The sequence below is a fragment of the Leuresthes tenuis genome, unplaced genomic scaffold (genome assembly GCF_036924035.1).
Source record: "Leuresthes tenuis unplaced genomic scaffold, fLeuTen1.0.hap1 SCAF_16, whole genome shotgun sequence".
NCBI lineage: Eukaryota > Metazoa > Chordata > Actinopteri > Atheriniformes > Atherinopsidae > Leuresthes > Leuresthes tenuis.
This window is the reverse complement of record NW_027325370.1, coordinates 22,386,156-22,401,908: the sequence shown is the minus strand read 5'-3', so window position 1 is coordinate 22,401,908 and position 15,753 is coordinate 22,386,156. Positions and strand designations below refer to the sequence as shown.

At 37.5% G+C, this 15,753-nt stretch overlaps 1 protein-coding gene across 2 annotated transcripts in view; it reads right to left on the bottom strand.

Annotated features, from left to right (window-relative positions):
• LOC140272241 (metabotropic glutamate receptor 4-like) overlaps positions 1-15,753 on the bottom strand; it is a 181,934-nt gene that overhangs the window by 35,216 nt on the left and 130,965 nt on the right. For both annotated transcript variants that reach the window (XM_072367617.1, XM_072367616.1), the window contains exons 4-6: positions 5,038-5,173; positions 2,106-2,260; positions 702-842 (exon numbers count right to left, since the gene is read on the bottom strand). In XM_072367617.1, coding sequence (XP_072223718.1) covers positions 702-842; positions 2,106-2,260; positions 5,038-5,173 — 432 coding nt within the window. The remainder of the gene's footprint in view (positions 1-701; positions 843-2,105; positions 2,261-5,037; positions 5,174-15,753) is intronic.

Genomic DNA, 15,753 nt, shown 5'->3' with positions numbered 1-15,753 from the left:
CAGTGAGGGAGAACCAAAAACATTCAACGAAAATGCCATCAACACCTGGAAATGCTGGTTCAACAAGACACTAGTAAAAACTGATTATTGTATTAATCTGACCAAAACCAGACTATTAAAATGCATGTAAACATGACTGTCCAACCAAAATGATGCAGAATCGGTATGTAGATTGATTTATGAGAATCTGGGTATGTGGTGTAAGAAATTGGTAAAATCCCACAGGTGCGAGATTTACATCCAATTGGTTCTACTTGAGATGGAGTGTAGCAGCACACAGTGAGGTGGCAGACAATCTTGGAGTGATATACAAATTATAACAACTTGAAAGCTTGTTTCTAATGAGATGACTGGATTTACCATTGATTGTTTTCAGCGAATGCAGCGGAGTAGTTCACTGCAAATTGAACAAGCCAACACAAGAGTAATGGGAACTTTCATTGGTCTCACAACATTAGATATTCCCATTTGTTTATTAACACTTGTTGCATTTTACCTTTATAAGACAACTGCCAACATTTTTCTTCCCTGTGACAAATAAGCATATCTATGCATATCAAGCACATACACATACTTACATAAACACACACACAGCCACTCAAACACAATGTATTCATGGCACACGCGAGAAATATACTCGGCCAGAGATGGACTGCCTCACATTGACTAAATGCCTTCTCCTCTATGCTTTGCAGACTCACTTGTACACTTTTTGATGCCAGATCCTTTCTTCACAGCATGTCGACTAAGCTTGCATTGGAAGTTGTTCTCCCAAAACTCTGCAAACCAGATATTCCTTCTGTTGTTCTCTAATGTTCGACTGATGAAGTAGCGATCAAAACCTGAAAGAAACAAGTGCTGTTAGAATTCAATCTCTTATGTTTTTTATGTTTCGTTTTTACTGAAGTGTGTATTTCTATTCAGTTTAGCTCTCCTGCCTTGAACATGCAAAATGAAAATTCATTTCAACACAAAACAAAAAAGTCTAATCGAAAAAGTCTCCTAATCCATTTTCCAAGCTTGACAGTGAATATTGTAAGTGTTAATTGGTTTCAGTGTCTAGTTATATGTAGTTGGTTTTATTTGCAGTAACTTGCAAGAGGATAAAATTTGCTTTATTGGAACTTGACATTGATCTTTTTTATATATCAGTACATTTGGTGACACCCAAGTAAAGTCCTCTGTATTATTTATTGTTGTTACAGTCTAAATAAAAAGTATATAGGGCCAAATTAAAGAGAAAAAAAATCATCCAGTACATAGTCATTTATTCATTCTTACTTAATTGTGGATTTTTGCAGTTTTCAAACAGTGGGATGAGAGTTGGGCCCTGACTTTTTGAAAGAACAAGGACGTTGTTTTTTTTTTCCCTCTGAAAAAAAAACCATTTGATGCTGTCCATCTCTAACAAGTTTAACTTCCTCAATCTGCAGTCAGCCTATGCTGACTTGATCATGCTCATGAGCAGGTGTTTGGTTTGTCTCATCTGGGCCTCAGTAGAAACAGTCAGAGGTCTAAGCGATGAAACCCTGCAACATCCTGAGCTCAAACTGTTCTGTGAAGAGCACTGAACCAAAATCTCTTCAAGCCCGTGTCATGACTTATCACTATTATCGCTAAACAAGGGGCTCCATTGATATACTTGAGTAACATGGTTCACATACTTTTGACACACACAGATAATACACTGTATTGGTTGTAGTAGGTTAAATTTATATGAAAATTTGGAATGCTCACAAATTTTAAAGCTCAACCGTACATGATATCTAAATCAAAAACATGTAAAACCAGTCTGTTACATTTTGTGAAGCCAACAAGTGACATATGATGATTTAATTGTAGATAGTATGACAGTTTTTACTATATCTGCAATATTGTATTTATATATATGTTTGTGTGTAATACAGTGTTGATTGAATTTAAAAGTTAGTTTACAGCAAGAACACATTGCGATCCAAATTTGAAAATAAAGTATTGAATATAGCTCGATTGATGTTGAAGGGAGGCAAAACTGCACTTACATACAATACACAACAAACAAAAGAAGCGTGACGGTATCGACAAATACTTTTTTGTGAGAAAATAATCTATTAGGGTCACGTCACCTTTGATGGCCTGTCGTTTGGGTAGGATGGTGACAGCACCCTCTGCCATTTCTTCTTGGTTGAGTATTGGAGAAATTTTGGATCCCCAGCTGTCTGAACCTACCCAGATGAAATGGCCTGTTTGATTGGCCTTCTTAGCTGCTTGTAGAAGCCGCCTGTGGGACACAAGAAAGCAATGCATGATTATATCTTGAATTGTTGTTGCGCATGCAGTGATATAGTGTATTAGGCTACAGTACTATCTAAAGGCAACCCAAAATGGGTAACTACCATACAGCTGCTCTTTTGTGTGTTGTCTGTTTTTCCTCCCTTGCTTGCCTGCCTGCTGTAATTGTCAGCTCTGGCTTGAATCTCTCCACCTTTGTCTCGTCTGCCCGTGTGTATAAATATATATATATATATAGTCCTGTCTCTCCTTCTTGCTATGTTCATCCGTCTGTTCATCCAGCTTCTATTCACCCTGGCTGTGCAACCGTAGGTTGTCACCTGTTTGTGCATGAGTTCATCAGCCTTGTTTGTTTCTCCAGATTCTTGTACTTTTGGTATTTTTGCGACCAGCCTCAACTGCATACTTCAGTTTTGTCAGGGAGTTGCATTTACTTGTTTTGTTACTACTATTCCCTCCCTACAGTGTCCTGTATTTGGGTCCTCAATATGTATATAATCTTAAAAACAGAAAGACAACATAATCTTGTAAAATATATATTTTTTCAACCAATCTCAAAAAATCCATTCCAAAAGTGATGCAAACAACTTACTTTTATGCAAACCACAACCAAGATCTTCATACAGATTGCCACTCACCTTACCCCAGTGAGTATTTCTGTAATCCATATGAGAAAACTGAACTAAGCAAACCCATCTTACTCAACTCTCGGGACCTTTTGGATTAGGGACGTCTCAACAGTACAGTGTGTCGTATCACCAGAGTGCAGGTTGTATGTGAAAGTTACTCTGTGAAATTTACTTCATTAATGTGTATAGGCTAATATTCCTGCGATGGTAAAGCCATGTTGTAACACTGAGGGCCTCTCACTCCATGGCCCTGTGCTACCACCATAGGAGGAAGGAGAAGAGTTGGTTATCTGAGGTCACCATACAGCCAATGTGACACTGCTGCACAGCATTGAGGTTAAGTTTACAAGTGAGCCGGGACCCCACACCTAGCCTCCACACACAACCTGACCAGACAGTGATGTGGTCATCTACTAGATGAGGAGGCCTATGAACATGGCCTAAAACGGGGAGCCTGTCTTGTATTGGTGATCATCAAACCCCACTTGATCACAAGCAGTGTATTGGATGGGTAACACTGGCTTTAGGTGAAATGCTCCCTACTTTGTGACCTCAACAAGTAACACTCTCTATAAGCATAGTCTGTTTTGCTTTCAGTGAACAATTTCAATAGATCAGGTGTTGGCTTTACCTCTTTATCAACCATGTTGATTGCAAAACATTTATCAAAGCCATATAAAAATAGCATTAAACAGAACTGCCTGTTTATTGAAGTGGTCATCAGAGGGATATTTATTCTTTTTTACATTCAGCACAGAAACAACATGAGGTTATATCCCTGACCTAACGTTTTGCAGTTTTAGCTTTTTTAGGTTTTATGACCTTAAAAGGGAGGTTATATTTGATTCATAATGAGTTTTCCTAATACCTAGAAAAATGGTGAAATGATCATGTCTTGAGAAAATGATGTAGAATACCATTCTGGAGGGAGGATTTTCTTATTGACAAACCTCACAAATGAGACATGATGTGACAGCATGAGAGGTCTGATGCGAAAGTAACACAGCGAGAAGAAAAGGTGTTATTTCAAGGTTGCAGATGAGTACGCCATGTCAACTTTAACACATCAGGCTTAGTTCTCAACTGACCTGAAGCGATCTCAGCTGAGTGTAAAACATTGGTGCTTTGTACAACCTTGATACTTTGTTGCCAACTTTGGAGACAACATTTTGATTTTGTTTGATTTTCTGTTATTTTGAATGATTTCTTTTTTTTTAAACAGAAATATGATATAATGTTTGTCAAGGCATAATTCTTGACAAAAAAGGATTTTTTTTATTAGTGTATCATTTTCTATTGCAACATCGGTATAGCTCAGTCTCTTTTGTTTTCTGTGTAGGTTCATTAGGCTGCTGCAGGCTCAAACTGACTGAGTTCAAGGATAGAGCAGGCATGCTGCACAGAGATCCCCCCGGCTGTCTGTAATTACTAAATATCCAGACTATTACCCGTTATCAGGTCCGGATTAAGTCAATGAGCACTGGGACTTCTGCCCTGGTCTTCATCAGGAGACTGGCCCACATCACTGCCCACTTCTACTAGAAATACACTGGCTTAGTAACTGCTTGCTGGAAAATATGTTCCCATATAAAACCAAAACAGGGCTGCATATGTTGATTTACACTTCAAACTAATTCATTCATTCCTATTGCCGACTGCCTTTTTGAATATTTGAGTATGAATCTAAGCCAAAACATTTTGCTCCCACAAGGAAAGCAGAGATGCTGTTAACATTACTTTTGTCTTGCAAGGTCTGATTATAATAGACGGGGACATCTGAATAAACACCAAATTGGATTAGAAAGCTATTAGTGGGATAAAAGGTACACTGGAGACTGGACAAAATATTGGAAGCACTTTTAAATGTAATCCTGCTCAGAAGATTACGCTCAAAAGATGGGAGTGCAGTCATTTATAATATTCTAACGCCAGCTGCACACGTAGACTCAGATAAGGTCAGTACATTTCTGAATAATATATCTCACTCACAGGTACTGTGTTGAAAACTGTTAAATTATCCAAATTTAGTGTATTTATAGAGCACTTTTACTTAAGGTAGAAAAAAAATGGAAGCACTTGAAATAATATGGGAAACCATTACACTAATTGACAGCAATTAGGATTTGACTTCACTCACCTGATGTCATCCTCATTGGCAAAGATAATGACTACTCGAGCATTAGGGTTCTCACTCAGCCTGCGGATGATCTTGTCAAACTCTCCAACTCTTGGTTCACGTGGTATTTTCACTGACTGTGAGATGCACAGACCACCTAATTGGGAGAAAGAATGGAGAAGTTTCAAAATGAAAACAGTCTCATTAGCAGAGATGATATCGCATTTATTCCAGGAGTCCAAGAGGTATGTTTTGGAGCCTAACTTTGCCTTCCTCTTCTTCTTCTTTTTTTTTTAAACCACAGTAATCTTCTTCAGTCCTTTGGATTTGACTCGTGATCAATGCACTAATAAATGCAATATTTCACAGCATGAAGGATGGAACATATTAAAAAAACTTTTCCTTGGACCACGAGGGGCAAATTGGAGACATTGCTAGCCATCAATTCCTGTAACGATCCTGCAACTGGAACCAGGGGAATTTTGTAACATTTGGAAGTACATAAATTCTGTAATTGAAAACTGGCTCCATTTATCCATTTGAGTTATTTTTATTATCACACCAGTCATTAAATTATGTTCCACTTACAAACTGCAGTTCAGTGTGTTTTTCCACATTTGTTACATTGCAAAAAATTTATAAAAAAAAATAAAGCCAAACCTTGAAAGACTGGAATATAAAATCTCAGTTTTCAGTCTAATCAAATTCCTTATTTGGGTATCTTATGTGCAATAACATGTATTTGGAAATCCCTTTTGGCTGCGGGCAGCACAATACCAACATATACAGTAATTCTCCACTGAGCAGTTTCAAAACTGCCCTCAACCTCTTCTGCTATTTTGCTATTTAGTTCCCTAAGTCCTAAGGCAGTAGGGAATGACACCTACTTAACAACAAGCAAAGGATGCAACATGTCAAGAGTGCTGCTTTGTCATGCTTCCAGGTTCCATGGGGATTTGCAATATAGAGCATTTCCCTTTCATGACCCAAAACAAAGCCAGATCAATAATCAATCAGAGCTGGAATAATATAATTATATGGAAATAACTGCACTGTAAACAAATTACGGTGTGAACTCTGGTAATAATAGGCTGGAAAACTAAAAATATGGTTAAAGTGCAGGGAATTCCATTAAATCAACAATGATGTTGCACCACTTTGCTCATGGGTATAAAAAGTCACTGCTGGTTTAGTCATTAAGTTGTTTCAGTCTATGACTTGTACTGTTGTTCTGACTGTAGTTTCCTTTTTCTTCAAACACTTATATATTCGTTCACTCGACTGGTTAATAGATTAGCAGTTCCTGCGCTGGAGGAATAGATTCGTTCTTCTGTGGGTATTGGCCCAAGTCTTACTTTGTATTGTTGGGAGATGGCTTTGTCTACGCTCAGGCAAGACCTTTTTGTTCTTCTTTATTAGCACAATCAGAACCAAGCCCTCATTAACTTGTTTTTCTGCTTGAGCCAGGCATGTCACTTGGATCCACCAACTTCATATCACAATATCACTCCTACATTTATATTGAAGGCAACATTTAATTTCCCTGCGTGCAGGATCTTTTCATTTTGTTATTTAATTAAAAGCCCTATGTGAGAAAGGGTTTCTCTAAGTAAATAATTATTAGATAGTTATTGAATTAGAAGATGCAAAAATAGGGGATGTTCTGGTGTTGATGAAGAACTGGTAAAGTAAGTTGCCATTCTTTGTACAAAAAGGCGTTAAGACGAGTGTTGCAAGCACAAATATTGATTTACTGACGACTGATTAAGGGCATTAGTCATTAGTTTTGAATACACATCAAGAAAATACACCTCAGTGAAAGTTAATGTTTCATGTACCATGTGCTCTTGTTTGTTGAGTCTTTGGTGAAACAGAAGAAGAGGTTTATGTGTCTACCTCTCTGTGTCATTATACCACATGGGAAATTTAGCAGCAACATAGCAGCAACTGTGCTCTCAGTGACTCTATCAATCACTAGCTTCTATGTGTTTGCCTCACTGGCATTTCAGTCCCACATTCCCACAACATCTGCTACATAGAAGCAGAGCGCTCATCTCCTCCATTTCTCCTATTCTCACTTCATGGCAACTAGAAGACTGGGGAATACAAAAACAGCTTCTGGGAGTTGAAGCTTACTGAGCAGGGTCCTCCATGGGGCCACCATAGTAACTCTGTTAGCAGGGTAGACGCAGTAATTTTTTCCCCCTGCCATCGTCCATTCATCCATTTCCTTCCTGAGTATAGCAGGATGAAAGATATAGTCCCTCGACTGTAGGACCTCAGATAATATACTTAGAATCAGAGGATTAGCTGTACAAGATGCTAAATCCTTACCTGCTCTTTGAATTGTAGTGTCTTACCTCATTTGCATTCACTAAGTTTTTGTAGAAAATCGAAAGGAAAAAAAAGAAACACTGATGTTTATCATGCTTTTAGTTTTACATGCTGAAACCCTATTTCACACACTGATTTAACTGCTCCAAGATGACATTTCCACGCAACCTAAGTGGCTTTTAATTGGTCTAATTAGGCTTATTACATGTTTTATTGATATTATCAAATGAAACAGTCTCTTCGTAGGAAATCCTTTTTCAACAAAACACTTTACTTTGTTGCATTTTGCTCTTGGACAGGATGTAATTATGGAAATCAACTTTAAGACTCCATCTGTTCTTCTCTACAAACCAGTTTTCATCACTTTCCTTAAGCTGAACAAGGCCACCAAAGTCACTGTCTGGTATCAACAACATGAAGACAGAGAGACAGTTACAAAACTAAAATGTGTCCCAAACTTCAGACAAAAACGTTGCTCTGTGCTACTTCCATGTACATGCAGGACCATGTGTTTATTATTTATATTTACACGTGATGAACTGAGAATTACCTGTACACATTCACATAATTAGCCTGCGTGAAAGCAAACATCTGGATTATACCATATCACACAAAAATTCATTCTTGAGAATTATCCTTTTTATCCTTGAGAAACTATTTCAATATTATTTTGTGTGATCTATTGTTAATTGCTTGTACTTTGTACAGTGTCTTGTTTGCCATGAAATGTTTTATATGTTTTGTACTGTTTTTAAGTGACTTCACTTTTAATATGTACGGGTTCGTTTAGTCATGAAATTTCAATTGATGATTTGTAGCTTCAATTGGAAAGTACTGGGTTAACTGAATCTCTTCTTTATAAATCCGCTCTATAAATTAAGTAGACTCAAACTCTGAAATGTCATTTTTTTTATGTGTGGTTACAGTTTGCCATAATCAACAAATTCATATTCTATTTTCTAAAACCAGAAACAAGCAGTGCCAGTTGCAGCCTTCTTCAGTGCATCCTGCAGTTAACGCAGAAAGCTTCTGTTTGAGCATCTCTTGTCTGATATTCAGTACTGTTCATTTCTGAGCCACATCTGAAAAAAACACCTCTAAAAATATCCTCTCTTGACTCCTCCATTGTCAGCCCCAGTCTTTGCTCTCCTAATAGCTCAGAACACTAATATTAATTTTTGTTAAACACCTGTTGCGAAAACAGAGCTGCCATAAACATCAAATACTCTCCAGCTTTGAGGCTGATTGTAGCACAGCTCACGTGCCTGAATACTGCTGCAGAGGCATTATTGTAGATATGTAGGTGTAGATATACACTATGTTGCCAAAAGTACTCATCTGTCTTTACACACATATGAACTTAAGTGACATCCCATTCTGAATTCATAGAGCTTAAGATGACGTCAGCCCATCCTTTGACCCATTCTTCCAGAAAAGCATTTTTGAGGTCAGACACAGATGTTGGATGAGAAGACCTGGCTCGCAGTCTCTAATTCATCCCAAAGGTGTTCTATCAGGTTGAAGTCAGGACTCTGTGCAGGCCAGTCAAGTTTTTCCACACTAAACTCGCTCATCCATGTCTTTATGGCTTTGTGCACTGTTGTTGGAACAGGAAGGGACCATCCCCAAGCTGTTTCCACAAAGTTGGGAGCATGAAATTGTCCAAAATCTTTTGGTATGCTGAAGCATTCAGAGTTCCTTTCACTGAAACTAAGGGGCCAAGCCCAGCTCCTGAAAAACAATCCCATACCATAATCCCACCTCCACCAAACTTGGCACAATGCAGTCAGACAAGTACCGTTCTCCTGGCAACCAGCAAACCCAGACTCCTCCATCAGATTGCCAGATGGAGTAGCGTGATTTGTTACTCCAGAGAACGCGTTTCCACTGCTCTAGAGTCCAGTGGCGCCGTGCTTTACACTGCTGCATCAGATGCTTTGCATTGCACTTGGTGATGGAAGCCTTGGATACAGCTGCTCAGCCATAGAATCCCATTTCATGAAGTTCTCTACGCACTGTTCTTGAGCTAATCTGAAGGCCACATGAAGTTTGGAGGTCTGTAGCGATTGACTCTGCAGAAAGTTGGCGACCTCTGCAAACTATGAGCCTCAGCATTCGCTGACCCCACTCTGTCATTTTACGTGGCCTATGACTTCGTGGCTGAGATGCTGTCATTCCCAATCGCTTCCACTTTGTTATAATACCACTGACAGTTGACTGTAGAATATTTAGTTGCGAGAAAATTTCACGACTGGACAGGTGGCATCCTGTCACGGTACCACGCTTGAATTCACTGAGCTCTTGAAAGCGACCCATTCTTTCACAAATGTTTGTAGAAGCAGTCTGCATGCCTAGGTGCTTGAATTTATACACCTGTGGCCATGGAAATTATTGGAACACCTGATTTTGATTATTTAGATGGGTGAGTGAATACTTTTGGCAATATATATATATAAATATATAGCTGGAGAACATTAAACAAATTTGGACTAACTTTTGAGAATTTATCTTGAAAACAAACAAAAAATTCTCTCAACGGTAGGTCAAAATCTGCAATACTAAACAGAATGACTTTCAGCTCCATCTGTAGAAGACACTTGGGAGAAATGGAATACGGTGAATCTCTTTATTCTTATCAGATAGCCAGAGTAAGATTTGAAAAACCTGATGTGCAATTGACATCTTTCTACTTAATCATAAACATTAAGTTAGAGAGAAAACAAAAACTCATAACATTGAATAAGTGACAATTAAATAATTTAACCTGCCCTGAAATTGATCAATAGTGGTGTACTAAATCACATTAAAACTAGACAACCTCTTTAATCCAACCAATTAATCATTGTGTTTGTTGTGTCTTCATAACAAATGCAGCCAGACCCGGTATAGGGTTCCATTCTCTTCAACAATGGACGATTTAAATCAGCAAATAATAAGCAAACTATTTCTGTCTTTACAGTACTTATGTACAATCAATTTCCATGTTTAGGTGTTTAAAATACTGTCATTTCATTGGGTGATGAAAGAAAAGATAACAACACGTAAGCTAAAGTGTAAGTTAATAATTCTAAAGACAGTCTGAGGAGTTCAGACAGCTCATCTACTGTTCTCTGTATATTGTCTCCTTGCTGACTAGTTGTCAATGAATGATTAGCTCATTGGTGTGATCACTTAAGTTTAAAGCCCTAAATAGCTTAAATATAAAGATAAATATTGCCAGCCTCTGAGTCTAAGTCTATAAGTCTCTAAGTCTATAGTAACTTACATACGTATATAGTATATTTATTTTCCCTAAGAGAAGCTATAATGTTGAAGTATTGTTTTTTTTCATGAAAAATAAAGTTATTTATGCAAATTAGCTGATCGGACGTTTGATGTAAACTGATAAGTGGCTTTTCATCATGCTGGGTAAGACAAATCATAGATGGATTATTTTAGATAAGAAAAGTTCAGGTAAAATCCTGACCATTTCTACAAGTCAGCATTTAAGAAGTGAGTATGAGCACATGAAGTACAGGGAAGAGAAAGCATATACCAGTGGAATGAAATAATTAGAGAAACTGGCCCTGAACTGAAACCACGTCCATGCAGTCCCCTGTTACAGCCACCACTCCCTTAAATTGTTCTGAAGCAAGACACTAAATCTTTCTCCAGTGACCCTGAGTCTTGTTCTATGACTGATACTGTGTACACACCCTAATGCGCAGGTCTGAGGGACTAAAAAAATTCTTCTCTGCAAGGGGATCAATTACAAAGCAATATACCGTTACAATTACCATGGATTACCACAGAGATGCTCCAAAATACCAGATTACTTCCATTAACCACATAGCTTGAACAACTTAAAGGCTGTACATGGTCAGTCCCCATCTAACATCTGGAAAACAGCACAAATTAACAACATTTTCTATGAAAGACATACTTGGTCTCTACCAAGTTGCATATCATTTGAACCACATGAAACACATGGGTTTCATAACAGAGGAGAGAAGATAAATGGCTCCTATTGCACCTATGCATCAGTGCAATTTGTCTTTATTATGCCAAGAATGTGTCATTTTCCCTGTCTATGACATTTATTTACTTCTTTTGATGAAAACAGTACTCCTACAGAAAGTGTGTTTTCATCATATATGTGTGTATACAGTGTGTCTTCATTTGAAATTAATTCCAAACAGAGCAATATGTTCTGCAGAGCCCAGACAACTTATAAGGGACTTGCTGAGTCTATGAGTTAATATTGAAGAGAAGCTTTGGGTTGGATGACATGATGAGCCCTGGGTTTAATGGTGTGTTCTGCTGAAAAAAATGAAGCTGAACTGTGTTTAGTGCGATACTGGGGAGAGTCAAGTTCCTCCTCTCAGATGTAACTGAGCAGCACATATCTGTACTGGACAGCAAGATTAGATCAAATTTATACTGAGAAAACTAAAAAAATAGCCTACATTATGTAAAGTGGAATATGATATCCCATTACAGTTAATGCCACCTCGATGAAAACGATTGGCTTGGTGAGAATTAGATTTTTGAATCTTTTCTGCCAAACTAATTTTTATTACACTGAAAGGTACATTTAGACACAGTTTATATAAAAAAAGCAAAAAAATAGAAGGCAACAACACAAAAAGACTTGTGTGGTCATGTCTCAAAATGAACATTACACAAATTTCACACTATTGTTGCTTTATACTCTAGAATGCAGCATCCATGCATTCATTCTTCTTCAATTTCTTTCAATACAACACAGAATATAAGTCGACCAGCCAGCTGTAGCTGCAGCCTGATAGTTTTGGTTTGAAGTGAAGTTGGGATTGTTTCACCGAACATTTCAAAATGATTTGTTCATGTTATCCAGTATGACATAATATATGAAATTTATTTATTTTTCTTTATTTCTACAATGGTGCAGCAGTAGAGGCAGCCTGCTGAAGTAACTCTGTTTATATTGAGTATGTCTATGGCAAAACATTTTGAGTTTCTTCAGACATTTTTTGGAAGAAAACACTGATTTGGCACTTTTTTACATTATGTTATGATGAATAACGTGATCATTGGGGAAGATGTTTGTATAAAAGAGTCACTGAGTAAGCGCCCCAAAACTCAGAAAATGCTGGGAGTAAGATTTAAACCCCAGACTAGTGTAAAGATAAAAATAAAAAGACAAAATGGAGAGAAAAGAAAAAAGTCTTTTTGATTTCCCCCATTGATCTTCACACAAAGAAATGAAATATGATTTATTAAACTATTTGATGTATTCAATATTTTACTCACTGCGTAGCCATGATTTTAGGAGGTCATGTTTTTATGGTTTTTATTGATTTGTTTTCTGGTCTGATTTTAGGTGCTGTAGCTTTGTGTTGTTGAAAGAAAGTGGAGCTGCTGGCTTCTTGAGTGTCAAAGGAGCATGACGTGAACCAAAAAGAGGAAGCAATTTTCCACATTGCAGTGTAGTCTTTTACGATGGCTTTCAGATATAGTCATGGGGAGATGCTCTGATGTTAATGAGAAAGACGTCTGCATAGTGATGTGTGAAATTACATTTGATTAAAGAAAAGCAGTGATGTGCCTTCTTAGATGTTTTCTTTTGAAGGAATGAACTGTTTCTATAGAAGGTGTCTCAATTTTAAACATCATCTGCAGTCAATTACAACATTGGATTAATCTGTATATATGTATTTACTGTAGTTTAGGAAAGATTGATACAATTTCAATATTTTTGGTTTTGTCATTACAGTGGATTTAAGAAAATAACAAAAATTTATATTATTATTATATTATATTGTATATATATATATATGTGTTGCATAATTATAATAATTAATCATAATTATATATCCATATTCTGACACTTAACCTCTTCCAGGTCAGAGGACCAGTAGTGTAGGACCCACTCCCTCCAGTTTTTTTGAGGGCACACCGAGGTGTTCCTAAGCCAGCCGAGAGCCATAACCTCCTCAGAATGTCTATGACCAGGAGTGTCCTCCCAGCAAGACGTGCATGGAATACCTCACTACGAGGGTATCAAGAAGGCATCCCTTACAGATGCCTCAGCCACCTCGCTTAGCCTCATTTTTAATGCAGAGAAGCAGTGACTCTACTGAGCATCTAAAGTAGGACTTAGTTCCTCAAATGAACAGGAACAGACAATTAATAATAATCAAGTGTGGCTTTAAACTAAGTGTATTATTAGTCGTTCTTGATATTTTCTTGCTGATTATTTAGAAAAAAATCCATTCAGCCTCAAGTAAAACACTGTTTTGGTGTCTCGGACTGAAAAACAGGTTTTATCTGCTACTATAGCTAAAACGGTGGTGATATCCTGACGTTCTGAATCAAATATGTGCATCCACACAGCGGCAATGAAAGCAAGCAAGAATAACACAAGTCAGTCATGTCCATAAAGTATATACTATGAAGTGAATCTAATGTTAGGGTCATTGCTATGTTACTGTAATAAGAAAGCGTCACATCCAAGGCTAAATTGTTGCGTTGTAGAGGTTTTGAAATCTCATGTCTGTGGCCTTCACGGCAGAAGAGACGATTAGTAATTAGCAATGGTAACATGGTTGGTAACATGGCATGATACTGCCCTTAACCAGTTGTGTTATGGCTAAACTGTCACTTAAAGTTTTCTGGTCATTTGCCCAACTGCCCAAACAAGATTTTTTCATACCTTACTGTCGACTTTTTGTGATCCATGCTTTGCAAGTTGCAGAGCATTTGCTGATGTCACATTATGTTGAATTTTTAGTGAGTGATTTTGTTTACATGTGTTGTAAGGATCTTGCTCACAATGAAGCTTTCTTCTGTAACCAGGGACCTGGCATACCAATGGGATCATGTTTTTGTGATCGGGTGAACTCCACAGAATAAAATGCTAAACAAATCTAAAAAAGCTTTTCTATGTGTGTAATTTATTTGTCTGCGACCATAAAGAACTTTCTGCCAGAAGCATCCGCAGGTAGCAATGAAGAATGCCTGCAAAGGAAATACTCCATCTATCAAATGTGAAGCACTGATGCTGTCGTGTGCCAAAGAGATATGGAGTCAGAAATGCATGCTAGCTACTGAGTGTGACATTCCACCTGAAAGACAATAAAAAACTAAATGTAAGATTATATGTTCAGGGACGTTTTCAGCAGTTCTTGTACAATGTATGCATGTTTCCCTTGAGGCATACTGAAGCTGTTTAACCATGCCGACGTCTGATTAGTGTTTGCTAATTAGAAAGCAGTTTGGACCTTACACTCTTCATCTAAGTTTACTTCCAAAATAAGAACCATGCTCTATGAATTCTCATTGGTTAGCCTGGTGTCTCTAGGCTCATAGTTATAAGGCTTAGCAGCTCATTTCTGAGCAGCTTCACTGTCTCACCTCGAAAGGAAATGTCACACAGTTATTGTAGATTGAAACTAAAGGTTGACTCACAACCTGCAGTTAAGTTATCTCTAATTTAATATCTGAGAACATTATTTGAAGAAGATACTACTCTCTTCTGAGAATGTTACAAAAAAAAAAAATCAAAATGTCAATATCTGAAGTGTGTATCCTTACGTCGGTTTGCCACATGTGTACATAAACTTTCCTAATAAAACAGTTAGAACCTCACAGCTGCTCGAAAATAGGGCAGTGTTGGATTTCTTGAGCTCCTGCCAACACAGACAAATCATTTGTGCTTACCTCCAAGTTGAAATAATCACTTGCCACGGTAGTCCATAAACAGCAACATCAGCATAGAAGCAACAGTATTTCAAAATGTCTTTTTAAACAAAGAGAAACTGTTCAGATAAAAATGCCCTCAGAAAGTTTCAAATAAACATTCCTAAAAGACAGTATTTAATGCTTCAATTAACACATTTCAGGTTTCTTTTAAATTTGCTGGTGGTAATTGCTCCTAAATTTGACAAAATAACACCTACGCACTTTCATAAAAAATGATTTTATGCTTTTGGTGGAAAAAAAAGATGAGGCACTGCACGTTTACAGCGTGAACCAAACTGAGAGAACAGTGTGGGATGAATAATGTGTAGAAAATAGCATGTTCTTTCACTGCTGTCCTGTGTTTCTCCTCCACTGCGGGGATGAATAGAGTGGGTCCATTTTTCTTCTGGGACTAACAGTGTGCTGATGTCAGAACAGAGTTGCTGACAGATGTAATACCATGACTGGTTACCATTTGGCTTAAGAAAATAGCCATGCCAACAAACACGTTCAGTTGATCCATCAACTTTGAGGCCAGAGCGTGACTACAGTTCCACTCTTTTTTCTATAGCTTTCTGAAATAGTTTGCAGGGTTATAAATACAAGCTTGGGTGGATAAATAATTTAGCTGACCTTCTAGAGTGCTACACCTATGGTTGCTTGTTGTGTTTATGTTTATTATAATAAAGTAACTTTGTCAGT